This window comes from Suricata suricatta, chromosome 8 (assembly GCF_006229205.1).
Source record: "Suricata suricatta isolate VVHF042 chromosome 8, meerkat_22Aug2017_6uvM2_HiC, whole genome shotgun sequence".
In the NCBI taxonomy this organism is placed as follows: Eukaryota; Metazoa; Chordata; class Mammalia; order Carnivora; family Herpestidae; genus Suricata; species Suricata suricatta.
This window is the reverse complement of record NC_043707.1, coordinates 121348356-121361385: the sequence shown is the minus strand read 5'-3', so window position 1 is coordinate 121361385 and position 13030 is coordinate 121348356. Positions and strand designations below refer to the sequence as shown.

Genomic DNA, 13030 nt, shown 5'->3' with positions numbered 1-13030 from the left:
AATTAACTATGGTAATTTAGGATTAAAGGGGAAAAACTAAAATGAAATGGTTGGATTAGGAATGGGTGAGAACAAAACCCTGAAAACTGGTCTGGTTTGAGCCTAGGTTTGTTTAAAAATGGTCTCATTGATAATTGAGAAGCCACACAGAAAAGTGGTTTTACTTTTTTGGAGGACAAGGAGACAAAAAAACGTGGAATGAAAGGCTGGTTTTTGCTATGATGAACTTAGGGAAACAGCAGAACATTAAAGAAAAAAATGTCCATCAATCAGGAGGAAGCCTGTAAGTATCATGAGATCGGTACTAGAAAGTTCATTTCAGAAGCAGTAAATGGACACTGTGAATGTGGTTAAGCATTTCTGGGGATGAAGTAATAAGCATGTGGAAGACCACACAGACTGTCCAGAAGAGAAAACAGGATCAAAAAGAAAACCTACGAAAGGGAAAGAGACATATGGTACACTGATGTATAGCAGAAACTCAATAATCTATGAACTATAAGAATGAACAAATGCAGGAACAAACATAAAAAGATGAACCAGTTAATGAATCATCAACTGTCATAATATTAATTACAGCCAGAAAAAGACATTCAGGAGAAAAGATTCATCGCTACAGAGAAAACAACAAACAAAAACAAAAAACCTAAAACACTGAAGATGTTACCAGTGATCTAAACATAGTTAATAGAACAGTGACCAAGACCAGACCATAAAGAACTCACAAAGGAACAAGTGGCTAAATAAAAATGTAGAAGGAACATTTATTCCACAAATACTTACTATGTGTCTTTAATGTGAGTACCGGGCATTTTTCTGAATTCCGGGTATATATGAGTGAACAAAACTGGAAAGTAAACCCCTATCCCTATGGAGCTTACATCCTAGTAGGAATGGGGTAGGAGGCAAACACATGTCGTAGGTGAAGGAGCAGATGGAACCATGTCATTCAGAGGCTTAGCACAGGAATGAGAGAAGCGGATGGCAGCCTGAGAAACCACCCAGCGTCCTAGTTCTGGCTGTTTTTTAGGTTGGCAAGTTGACCAAGGAGGGAAGAGAAGCACAAGCTTGATGACCCATCTCCAACAGGATGAGGAGCACAGTACCTGGTTTGAGATGCTGGAAACTGCTGCTGCTGGAATACTGGCCATCGTAGACGAAGTGGGTATCAGGCTGGCGTTTGTGCTTGAAGCTATAGGATTGAGAATGTTCAAAGATATTAAAGATATCATGTAAAGGCGAGAAGAAACGCGAAGTATGCTGTGTCTTACGTAAACAGATCTACAAGGAGATAAAGAACATCGGCAAAGGAACAAATACTGGTTTTACTCTTTCGGATGCCATACCTTACTCTAGTCTCAACTAGAAATAAAACAACTCAAACACCTTTGTTTCAGCTTGAGTCTTCAATTCTTCCTATTAATGTCCTGGAAGGATTCATATACAATGTAGTGGTTCATACTAATGATATCAATGGAATAAGAAGCTAAACCAAATCATTCCTATTTCCTGAGCCGTTGAAAAATGACTCACCTGCGGTGTGACTTACTGACAACCAACAGAAACAAGAGCTCTGGTCAATCCACAGGTAAGTCCTACACTGTGGTATTTCTTATCACTTGCCCCAAGTTATGCCTTTCTTAATGCAATATAATTACGTTGAGAAATAGAGCTGACCACCCAAATTCTAACATGCCTGGAGTTGCTTCCTAGGCTAGACTCAAATAATGGATTATTAGTGTGGATCAACAAACACGATGATTTGGCATTTAATGATTTTACCAAAGAACCTGGAAAAACTTGGAAAATATTACATATTATTCACTCCAAGTAAAAATGTGCTCTGTAAGCTATTTAGGTTGCCTGTCTTGGGACAAAGACTCTGGGTTCAGTTTTTCATACGCTTGTATCACAGACCCCATCAGGGGTCAATGACTGGTATTTGTTACAGTTACTTTTTTCAGAGGGAAAGTCAAAATGAGACCGTGAGGCACTGGTCTTGAACTCCTCTCCCTCACTTTACGATAAGCACACGTAGGCATGGTTTCCACTGCAGTCACACAAAGGTTCACCATCAGGTAGACCTGACTATCTGACTCCCTATCCCCTTAGCAACAAAGTCCTTTAGAGGTAAAGTTAATAGGAAAACCTCCAAGAGGAACATGGCAGGTGAACAAATGAAGCAGAAACGTGAGAGTATTCAAGATCAGAGGGAATTCTTATTCCTTTCCCCAAGGGTACTCTGCTTAGAAGAAAGCTTAGAAGAGATGAGAAGAGAAAGACTAAGCAAGAGCTACTGCTAAAACTCAGTTTTCAGAAAAAGAACCTGAGACCAAGAAGAGTTAAGATAATTTGTCTACTGTTATGGAACTAGTGGTAGTCATGATGGCGACTGGGATCTCCCCGCTGGATGAGCAAGGGATCCGATTTCCTGATTTTCCAGGGAGATTTTCTTTTCTACAATACTGCTTCTCCCAGGGGAACTAAAGGACTCTTATGAGTTTACCTTCTTAAACCCAACAAGTAAATGATTTTATAACCTCATAGATGGTATTTTCTTCTCACAAATATTCACTTTCTTCTCTACTATAGTTTGGCCCATTTTTCCTCGCTAAGGGCAAGTACAAGGAATTACTATACAATACATGGACAGGCTAAATGACTTTGTAAGTAGTTTTTAATCACTCCTGCCAGTAGAGAATTTTGAGTGGATTTTAGGGTCTATTACCAGTGCATTATGCTAGGCAGCCCTTGAATAAAATAGACAGAAAGACATATGGTGATTTAAGGTGGGAAAGAAAATCAATAATTTATTTAATCTATTAAGTTGAATTCTCCCAGCAAAGTCCATTTCTAGCTCAATTTTTCTTTGGTCCTCCTTCTAGCATCTTCTCTTTTCCTCCTATTTACCTCTATTTTAATTCTGTTCTACCTTCTTACTAACTTTAAAATAGCAGCACAACTCATTCATGTCTGATCTCTACATACATGGGGGAAGAAGCACTCTGACTGACAAAGTGGTTTTATAAGTTTAACAATTTTCAGACCACTTACTGAAATGGGCTAGAGGCAAAGAGGTAGACCTTACAGATTACTGGTCATATACTCTTATTACCTCTGCTAGGAAGTTTAATGACTTGATTACTTGGTTACTGATACTGAGTATCTTACTAAGAATCATAAACTACTTCCGGCAATAGTGACATCTATTATAGGAAATGCTGGCTTAGGGACCTCCAAGTTTATAGAGCTCAGTAACTTCTTTTGCCAAATCAATCATCTCATTCCTAATATGTGCCATTAGTTTATTCATTCAACAAACCACAGCTTACTATGTACCCAGAAGTTGTTCCCGTCACTGAGAAATAGAGTAGTGAACAAGGCAGAATCCCTGTCTTCATGGAGTTTAGATTCTATTGACAGAGTTAGATGACAACTAAATAAGCAGTATTTTTTAGGCTCTTGTAACCATCATTGAACGCAAGATAAACCCACCTAAAAAAAATCACTATATACCCTATCCTACACCTACACATAACTATGATTAAAAATCCACACATCTCAAAAAAGTACTTAATCATTTTGCACATATATAGAGGTCTCAAAAAATAATATTCAATTGCAGATTTAAAAAACAAAAGCAGCAACAGAAATGCAACAAAAAGTACAAACTTAGAGGAGCAAACAAAACTCAAGTGCTAATTCCTACTGACATATGTCTGAAGGCTATTAGCTCTCCAAATGCCAATAGCATGGCCAACTATTTTTGGATAGTTTTCACTCCTGTTCCAATAATGGAGCTGTGAAATCACAGAGAGACAAGCTTCTGAGAACCATGCCCCACGAGAGGTCCAATTAATACAGTCAATATACAGAGACAGCTCTGAATCAGAAGATGGCAGCTACAGAACTGTGAACGGCACAACTGAATTAAACAAAACTGCTCCAAAGCCAGAGGGTTAATCTAAGGGTTAATGGTACATAAAAGCTGGCATAAGATTTATTTTCTACCCACGTCTAATGTTATATATGTCTCTCTCCCACCCTTGTTTACTTGGCTTTCAAATACTCAGAGTAAGACCAGCTCTTTCTCACTTGAGCACCTTTGCAGTGTCGCTCATTCTGCCTGGACTGTGCTCCGTGGCCTGTCCCTCTCCCCTTCCCGGCACGGTGGCTCCTCCCCAGCACGTCTGCTTCCTCAGAGAGACTCTCTCTGACCCCTATATTAAGAAACTAACTCCTTATTTTCTCAATCAGAGTAATTTATTTATTTTTCTTTCAGAGAACTTTTCAAAATCTATTTAACTATTTACTTGGTTATTTCTGTTTCCCCCACTCGTCTGTACGCTCCATGAAGGCAGAATCTTACTATCTTATTCATTATTTCCAATATCTAGCAAAGCATCTGGCACAGAGTAGGTGATGCTCAATAAATACTTGTGGGAGTCATGTATATCTTGTAGACATACACATTCCTATACAATTTGTGGGATTCAAGTATAGCATGTCAAAGTCATGAAAAACAAGAAAAGTCTACAAAACTATGTAATAAAGAGGAGCCTAAGTAGACATGTCAATTAAATGAAATGTGGTGTCCTGCATGGGACTCTGGAACAAAAAAAGGACATCAGATAAAAACTAAGGAAATCTGAAGAAACTATGGACTTAGTTAATAATAATGTACCAATATGGGTTCATTAATTGTAAAAAAAATGTTCCATTCTAATGTAAGATGTCAATAGGGGAAATGATATGCAAGATGCAGGATATATAACTTTGTGTATCATCTCAATTTTTCTGTAAGTCTAAAACTATTCCAGGGACATCTGGGTGGCTCAGTTGGTTAAACGTCCAACTCTTGATTTCGGCTCAGGTCATGATTTCATACTTTGTAAGACCGAGCACCATGTCAGGCTCTGTGCTGGCAGCATGAAACCTACTTGGGACTCTCTCTCTCCCCCACTCCCCTACTTGCTCTCTCCATCTCAAATACAAATAAATAAACTTAAAATAAAACAAAACGAAAGAATTCTAGGGGCACCTGGGTGGCTCAGTTGGTTAGGCATCCAACTCTCTTTTTATGTTTATTTATCTTTGAGACCTGAGAGAGACAGCGTGTGAGCAGGGCAGGGGCAGAGAGAGAGGGAGACACAGAATCCAAAGCATGCTCTAGGCTCTGAGCTGTCAGCACACAGCCCAACGCGGGTCTTGAACCCACAAACTGTGAGATCATGAGCCAAAGCTGGACACTTAACTGACTGAGCCACTCAGGCGCCCGAGTGTCCAACTCTTGATTTCGGCTCAGGTCATGATCGCAGGGTCTCGGGACTGAGTACCACATTGGGCTCTGTGTGGAGTGCAGAGCCTGCTTGAGATATTTTCTCTCTCTCTCTCTCTCTCTCTCTCTCCCCCCCCCGCCCCTGCTTGTGTACACTCTCTCTTAAAAAACAAAAACAAAAAAAAAAACTAAAGTCTACTCAAAAACAAATCTCCTGGTCAGTGAAAGACTATTGGAAGGAAAGAAGAAAGGGAGGGAGGGAGGGAGGGAGGGAGGAAGGGAGGAGAGGAGGGAGGGAGGAAAAAAGAAAGACTATCGTGTGCTACCAACAATATCAGAGGCCAAACACATTCATTAAAAGTCAAGATTGAGTTGAAATTAATTTTACACTTGAATACTAATTATTTAAACCATCTCAACTGAAGAAAATAATCTGAGATTGGGTCACACAGTCACGCCCTAGGAAAAAACTGATATAAAGAAGCCAGATCTACTTAACAAAGGGTTTTCAAGACCATTGTTGCATAAACTGAAGAATGGATTTTGATCAGAGTTGATCAAGCCAGAAGTACATTTTTTGTTTTGGTTGAAACAATACATTTTAAAAGAAATTGCAGTATGCTGACACAATGTTACATTAGCTTCAGGTGTACAATATACTCTAGATAATTCTATATGTTATGTCAACTGTAGAATGTTTTGTGGTAGGATGAGGAGACACTGCTGCTGTGACCATTAAAAAAAAGAATGCTTCTTGGTTTTTGGGGTTTTGTTTTGTTTTGTTTTTGGTGGCAAGATGGGGTGATTACTTAGAGTGAGCGCAGCAGGCCTGGAGAGCTAACATTCACTACCCATGGTGAGTGACATTAAAGGGGAGAGTGGCGTGCCTGGGGGGCTCAGGTGGTTAAGTGCCCTATTGCAGCTCAGGTCATTGTCTCAGGGTTGCTGAGTTTGAGTCCTGTGCCGGGCTGTGTGCTGACAGCTCAGAGCATGGAGCCTGCTTTGGATTCCGTCTCCCTCTCTTTGTCCCTTCCTTGCTTGCACTTTGTCTCTCTCTCTCTCTCTCTTTCTCTCTTGTCTCTCTCTCCTCTCTCTCTCTCTCTCTCTCAATGTCTCTCAAAACTAAACAATTAAACAAAAGTGGTAGTGAGGAGAGTGACACTGATAGCAGAAAACCCAGTAATTCAACTCGCCAATACTCGTTATTTCATTTTAGCTAATTGTTTCAACTTGTATTCTACCAAGCTTTTCTTCAGAATAAATGGCAAAAATTGGTAACTTGTTGGTAATCTTCTGCCTTATATTCTACCCTGTGCCAAAATTCTAATGAACAACAAAATGGGCCAAGAGGTTAACCAGAAAAAGGGAGGAAGAATGAACTTGGATATCTGTCAAAAAAAGGTTTTCAATACTGGGAGAGTTGATACTGATATCATGACTTCAACACTGAAGATAAAAAATATAGCACTCATGCTCTGGGGTCAGACAGCTCAGCTTACATGCTGACTTAACTATTTACTAATATTGTGAACTTGGACAAATTAGTTGCTTTTCTATATCTTATCTTCCCCATCTGTAGACCTGACTAATAACAGTAGTTTCCCCACAGGTGCTGCTGTGAGGATAACCTGAGTATCACCCATCTGTTGCTCACAACAACGCTAAGTACTCAGTAAGCACTTAATACCAACAGTGATCATGGTCAGCAAACAGGGGAAACCAATTATAAGATCAAAAGGAGGAAAGTGTACCAGCAGGTAACAAGTTAGAATGCAGTTAATGAAGTTCAAAGGATATTTTCATGACCCTTTCACAGCAATGGGTCCTAAGAGACCCCAAAAAAGTAGTTACTCTTATTTTATAAGGAGGAAGAAGTAAGTAGAACTAGTAGGTTCTCAAATTCAAGAGGAGTGGTGACTCTACAACCAGGAAGAGGGCTATGAACACAAAACAAGAGAACTCCTTGCTTTCTTTCATGACCTAGGTGTAGTCATCAGGAAGGTAGGTATCTGTTTAGGAGGGACATGGCTAGCAGATCTGTCTGTAGATGGATCTTTTAAAAAGCCTACCACCTGGAGAAATACTTCATTAAAATGAAAGTTTTTCCCCTCCTGCTTTATTCCCATTTTAGGAAAAAAGATGGGGGAGGAGGCAAACACAGAAAGAAGGAAAAATAAATAAGAGGAGACTCAGTAACCACTGGAGGTAGTCTTTGCTTAGACCAAGATCTCAAGAATGTAGTGACCAGTTTGCTATCAATGGATCAAGAAGAAGTAATTCTCAATCATTTAACTGAAGACAAATAAAGTAAGCATCAAACTATTTAATATAATCTACATCAGGACTCCTGGGTGGCTCAGTTAAGCATCTGACTCCAGTCCAGGTCATGAACTCACGGTTTGTGAGTTCGAGCTGTGCTGCCAGCAGGGAGCCCACGGCAGATCCTGTCTCCCTCTCTCCAGCCCTCCCCCACTCGCTCACACACAGTCTCTCTCAGAAATACATAAAAAAGTAATATAATCTACATCAAAACACGTTTTCATCACCAAAGTTCATATCTTAAGGGTGCCTCAGATTAGTTTTTGCTGTCCCACCCACACTCCTCTAGCACCCATTTTACAAGGAATAAAATTGACAAGTTGGGAGACATCAGGAGAAAGGAGGCAGATGAGAAGCCAGGGACCTGGACATTAACTCCCATTGTGGGGCAGTGACGCATTGCCTGTGCTGGATTTGGAAAGACGGGGAATTCGTTCCACAGCACCTTTTGTGTTTATGTCTTCCACCCTGATAGTCCCGTCGTAATTCGGGCCTTTTAGAAGAACAACTCAGGAAGGCAAAGGTGTTTAGAGTGCAAGCTTTAAAGCTGCACTTTCTAGCATGAACAAGAGCCAAGACTGAACTTTCTGAGCAAGGAGAAAGCTCTCCCCACCAAGCAGCAGGTGGCAGGGGAGGTGCGCTCCCTGCAGGAGCCAGGCAGCACGCACCTCACGTTCAGTGCCACGTGGACTCCATTTAAGGAAGTCAGCAATCTTCTAACCCATGGAGTCTTCTGCTTGTTTATGGGACAAAATGCCACTGAGAATGGACTAAAACAAAATCTGACAGGCTTTCTGGACACCAACGTACAAAAAGGAAGGCTTCAGTTCTACGAAGTAGTTCACGTTTGAAGTCTAAACTACTTACGAACCATAGTCCTGGGCTCTGGTCTGCCTAACACAAAAAGCATGCACAAACGCAAATACCACCCCCTTCTGTTTTACAAGACAGAACTCCTGTATTACCCGGTCAGTTTGGAGATACAGGAAGACTGAAAACAACAAAAACAACAATAATAAAACACACACAACCATGCCTATTTACCTTGAATGGGATAAGAATAATGTGCTGGGCTTGGCTGGCTTGTGGTTAACCCTGTAGTGCAGGTAAGAACACTGTGTTGACTTGGAGATGGAGTCTGAATTAAACCACTTTCAGGTTTCATACCTGGCCACAATGCACCTGAATCAGATAAATTGGACGAATTACAAACAATACACTGGGACTGAGGAGCATGGTTATGCTTTCAAATATCTGCCAGTAGGTTTAAAACCTCAATCTTAAAACAAAAGTAAATTTGCTTGTAAGAGAAAATTACTGATTCTCCCACTCATAATATACCACAAGCAAATACAATTTCAAAGACTGGGGGGTGGGGCTATAGAAACAAAAATCTTGCCAAAAATCCCAATAATGATGTAAGTTCATTTCAATGGCTGGGGGAGACTGACCAGGGTTCAGAAAAAAAAGCTACTGGCACTCAGCTGGAGCATTTGTTGTAGAGAGTGCCCGATGATCACGCACAGTGATAAATCATTTATCCATTGTCAAGGTGGGAGACATTTCATGTAAGTTTAAAATTCACTTACCCTTTCAACAAGCACCACATTAAAAAAAAAAGCTTCTTAATAACCAGCTTCTTAAGCTGGTCATTTTGTTACCTGTTTCTTCTGATTAGGAAAGACATACCTGCTTATCTTTATAAATTAAAACCATTACAGAAATGTGTAACTTGGAAAAAATAAAGTCATATATAACCCCAGCATCCAGACTTAACCACTATTACAGCGTGCAGAAGAGTGACTCAAATTTCTTCCATGTATTTACTAATCCTTTTTTCTTTTTAATAAAAATGGGATGTTACACAGTTTTTAATTTGCTTTTCCGCATAATACCTATGAAAGACATTTTTCCATGTCAGAACATACAAATCTCTAGTACTGACAGACATCATGGCTGTTCACTTTTATTATTTTATTACAATGCTCCTGAGTGACAATATTTCTAAAATGTATTTATATCCTTTCTTGCCTTCTCAGCAGGGAGAAAACAGTGAACATACCTAACATACCTTTACATTTTCTCAGAAGTAGTGTCACAAAGGTGAACAGCGTGCTGTGCTACATATATATTACAGAGACACCCCCAGAGGCTCCTGGGATTTGTGAAGACAGTACTAACCAGAATTCAATTACAGTTCTATGTCACTTTATTTTTTTCTCTGTGATCTGTACTTGACAATCTCTTGTCTCTCGCTATTATCTCTGACCCCTGCAGTAAACTAGAAAACCATAAATGAAGCTTTGCTTCTACATGACAGCATAAGGATGTCCTTTATGGTGAATACTTTTGGTGATAATTTTGGCTATGCAAAAGTCTATTTAGAAAAAAAAACCTTACTGTCTGATTGTACACTGTGTTCGGAACAGTTATGGGTGCTGGCTCAGTGTTGTTGAAGGTAATAATTAGGTCCAAGAAGGTTCATCAGTCACATTCCAAAGAAATTAATACCACAGTCAGCCACACCTTCAAATTCAATAGTAACTCATTTCATTTGCTCCTAATCTGACACTGAATTTATAAAAATATAATGCATTGATAATAAGGCCCTTTGCTCACCAGGGCAGTGGGATACCTAGGTGCAACTCAGACTTGTAAAATTTGCTGATAAGTACATATAAGGGAGAGGTGGAAATTTCAAATCGACATGGGACGTGACAACTGCCTGGCCGCAAACTCTTAAAGCATAAAAAACAAAAAAGGTTTTTCTTTTCTCGCCTATCGAACACATGAAATAACTTGAGAAGAATGAAGAACACCATCGTCTCTAGCGTGCATTAGGAGAGTTGGCGTCTATTCTATGCTCAGTTTACTGTCATTTAAAAAGTCTTGTTCAGATGAGCCACAGCTAAACTCCTAACTATATCTAAATTTCAACACGAACAATATTTGAATGTTATTTTAAGTATTTATAATGTGAAATTTGAATATTAGTGCCATGATTCTTGGTGGTTGAGTATCACATTGTTTTAGGAAACAAACTGCCATTTCAATGTCACGATAACTTTCAGGTTTATTGCAATCAAGGTGATTTTTTTTCTAAATAGGTTCTGAATCTGAGGTGTTGGATTTGTGAACATGTTTATATTACACTATATAAAATATTCTCTTATTAATGAGAATAGTATTACCTGAAAACGTTTTGGTCGTCCATTATTTAGTATACATACATTTAAAATTTCAAAGTGTAAATGTCAAAAGCCAGGGCAGCAAGTCCAAGAAAAGTAGTGGAATAGCTACTTATAGTGATTTACAATGTTTTTGACCAGAAATATGAAGTTGATATTTAATATATAATTATTTTATGAAGAACAGAAGAATAAAAGACCACATGAACACCACTTCCAGCATCACAGTAGCCCTGCTCTTTAAGCACCCTTCCCAGAATTCCAAGTAATAGGGAACATGACCAAATGGTCTGACTGTACAGCAATCCTGCCTGTAGAGAAGATGAAACCAAGTCCAGGTTTCCTGACTCCTAGTCCACTGCTCTATGTCTACAACTACAAAGCTTATCAGTTTGTTTTGGGCACCAAGAGCCTGACGTGGAAGAACAGCTGGTGTAACAGTGGCCAATGAAGTCGGTATGAGTGCTGTCCTCTTGCCGCCCCACACTGGGGTCTTATCACAAACTCTACCCAAGTTCTCGGCACAAGCATTTCACTACTGGCTAGCCACTAACCCAACTAATCTGAGCAGCTCAGTTTATACTAGTATGTTTCAGACTAGTGGATCTTTAGAGAAAGTTAGTTTGAGTAGGAACTGAAGTACAGTGCTTAGGGGGAAAACCACAGGAGAGAATATCTCAGTTTGCTGACACGACCTCTCACTGGGATGACCTACTATAAATACTAAGTGATTTAATCTGAGTACTTTTCCTAAAATATAAAATGAGTAGATTATGTTATAGAAAATTAAGAAAACACAGAAATTGTTAAAAAAAAAAAACCTGCACTGTCTCATGGCACAGGAAAAAAACCACAGGCGGGTCTCTGCTTTTATACCACGTTAACTGAAACCTGCGTGTGCTGGGCGGTGTCCTCACTTCCCAGGGCACCGTGGTAACAGAGATCAAATCGGTAGTGTCTATACTGTGGATATTCACGTTTTTTCTTCCAAATTATTCTTTATATATATATTTTTTAAAATTATAACTTGGCATTTATATTGCTTTTTAAAGTTAGTAACAAACTTTTCTCAAGATGCTGATTATTCTTTAAGAATGGGAATTTATTAGGGGTGCCTGGTGGGTCAGTCAGTTAGGCATCTGACTCTGGATTTCAGCTCAGGTTATGATCTTGCAGCTCATGAGTCCAAGCCCCGCATGCAGCTCTGTGCTAACAGCTCGAAGCCTGCTTGGGATTCTCTCTCTCTGTGCCACTCCCCTGCTCTCTCCCTCTCTCCCTCCCTCTCTCTCTTAAAAATAAATAAACTTAAAAAAATAATATGAATTTATTAGAATATGATTTATAGTTTTCCATTCTATAGATAAATTGCAATGTAACACACACATTTCAACTCAATATGTAGGCTGTTTCCAATTTTTTGCTGTTATAAATGCTATGATGAATATCTTAGTAAATTTTTGTAGGTATCTCTGACTAGTTCCATGGGCTGAATCCCTAGAAGTGAAATTACTGAGGGAAATGGCAGGAACATTCTTAAGGCTCTTAATAATACACAAATCTCCACCTCACATTGGAGTTCTTTTAAATGAAGCTGGAACAGTGGCAGCTAAGGCAGTCCTTTATGAGCCCCTAAAAATAAACGGGAGCCTTTCCCCTCCAAATGGGGAAGTTAAGTATCTAATCCTCTTTCTGCTGTCCCACAACATTTCTATGTAGCTCTTAAGAAGATGACGACTATTCCTTTATTTCTACAGACTGTTTACAATAAAGCTTCCTAGATTTCCTTCAGTCTTCTCCTTTCATGAAGAGAAGGAACATTTTTGGGTCGCCCCGGTGGCTCAGTCGGTTAAATATCTGACTCCAGCTCAGGTCATGATCTCATGGTTTGAGCCCCGCGTCAGGCTCTGCACTGAAAGCTCAGAGCCCTGACCCTGCTTTAGATTTTGTGTGTGTGTCTCTCTCTCTGCCCCCTCCCTGCTCGCACTCCCTTTCTCTCTCAAAATGAATAAACAGGAAAAAAAAATCCTTTTTTTTTTTTTTTAAAGAGAAGGAACATTTTTAAACTGCAAACTCAACCCTCAGACACAGACCAAATTTATGAGCACTTCTGGAATTAAACAGACCTGGGTTCAATTCTAATCCCAGGCATTTAGTTAATTCTACGCCCCCAGGCTAGTCACTTGATTCTTCAACAAGCCTGTTTCCTCATCTACAGAAAGTAGAATAATGCTACTACTTACTCCCT

At 39.6% G+C, this 13030-nt stretch overlaps 1 protein-coding gene across 1 annotated transcript in view; it reads right to left on the bottom strand.

Annotated features, from left to right (window-relative positions):
• The window catches only part of EYA3 (EYA transcriptional coactivator and phosphatase 3), a 77901-nt gene that overhangs the window by 27921 nt on the left and 36950 nt on the right, over positions 1 to 13030 (bottom strand). The window contains exons 7-8 of the mRNA XM_029945864.1: positions 8642 to 8779; positions 894 to 1192 (exon numbers count right to left, since the gene is read on the bottom strand). Coding sequence (XP_029801724.1) covers positions 894 to 1192; positions 8642 to 8779 — 437 coding nt within the window. The remainder of the gene's footprint in view (positions 1 to 893; positions 1193 to 8641; positions 8780 to 13030) is intronic.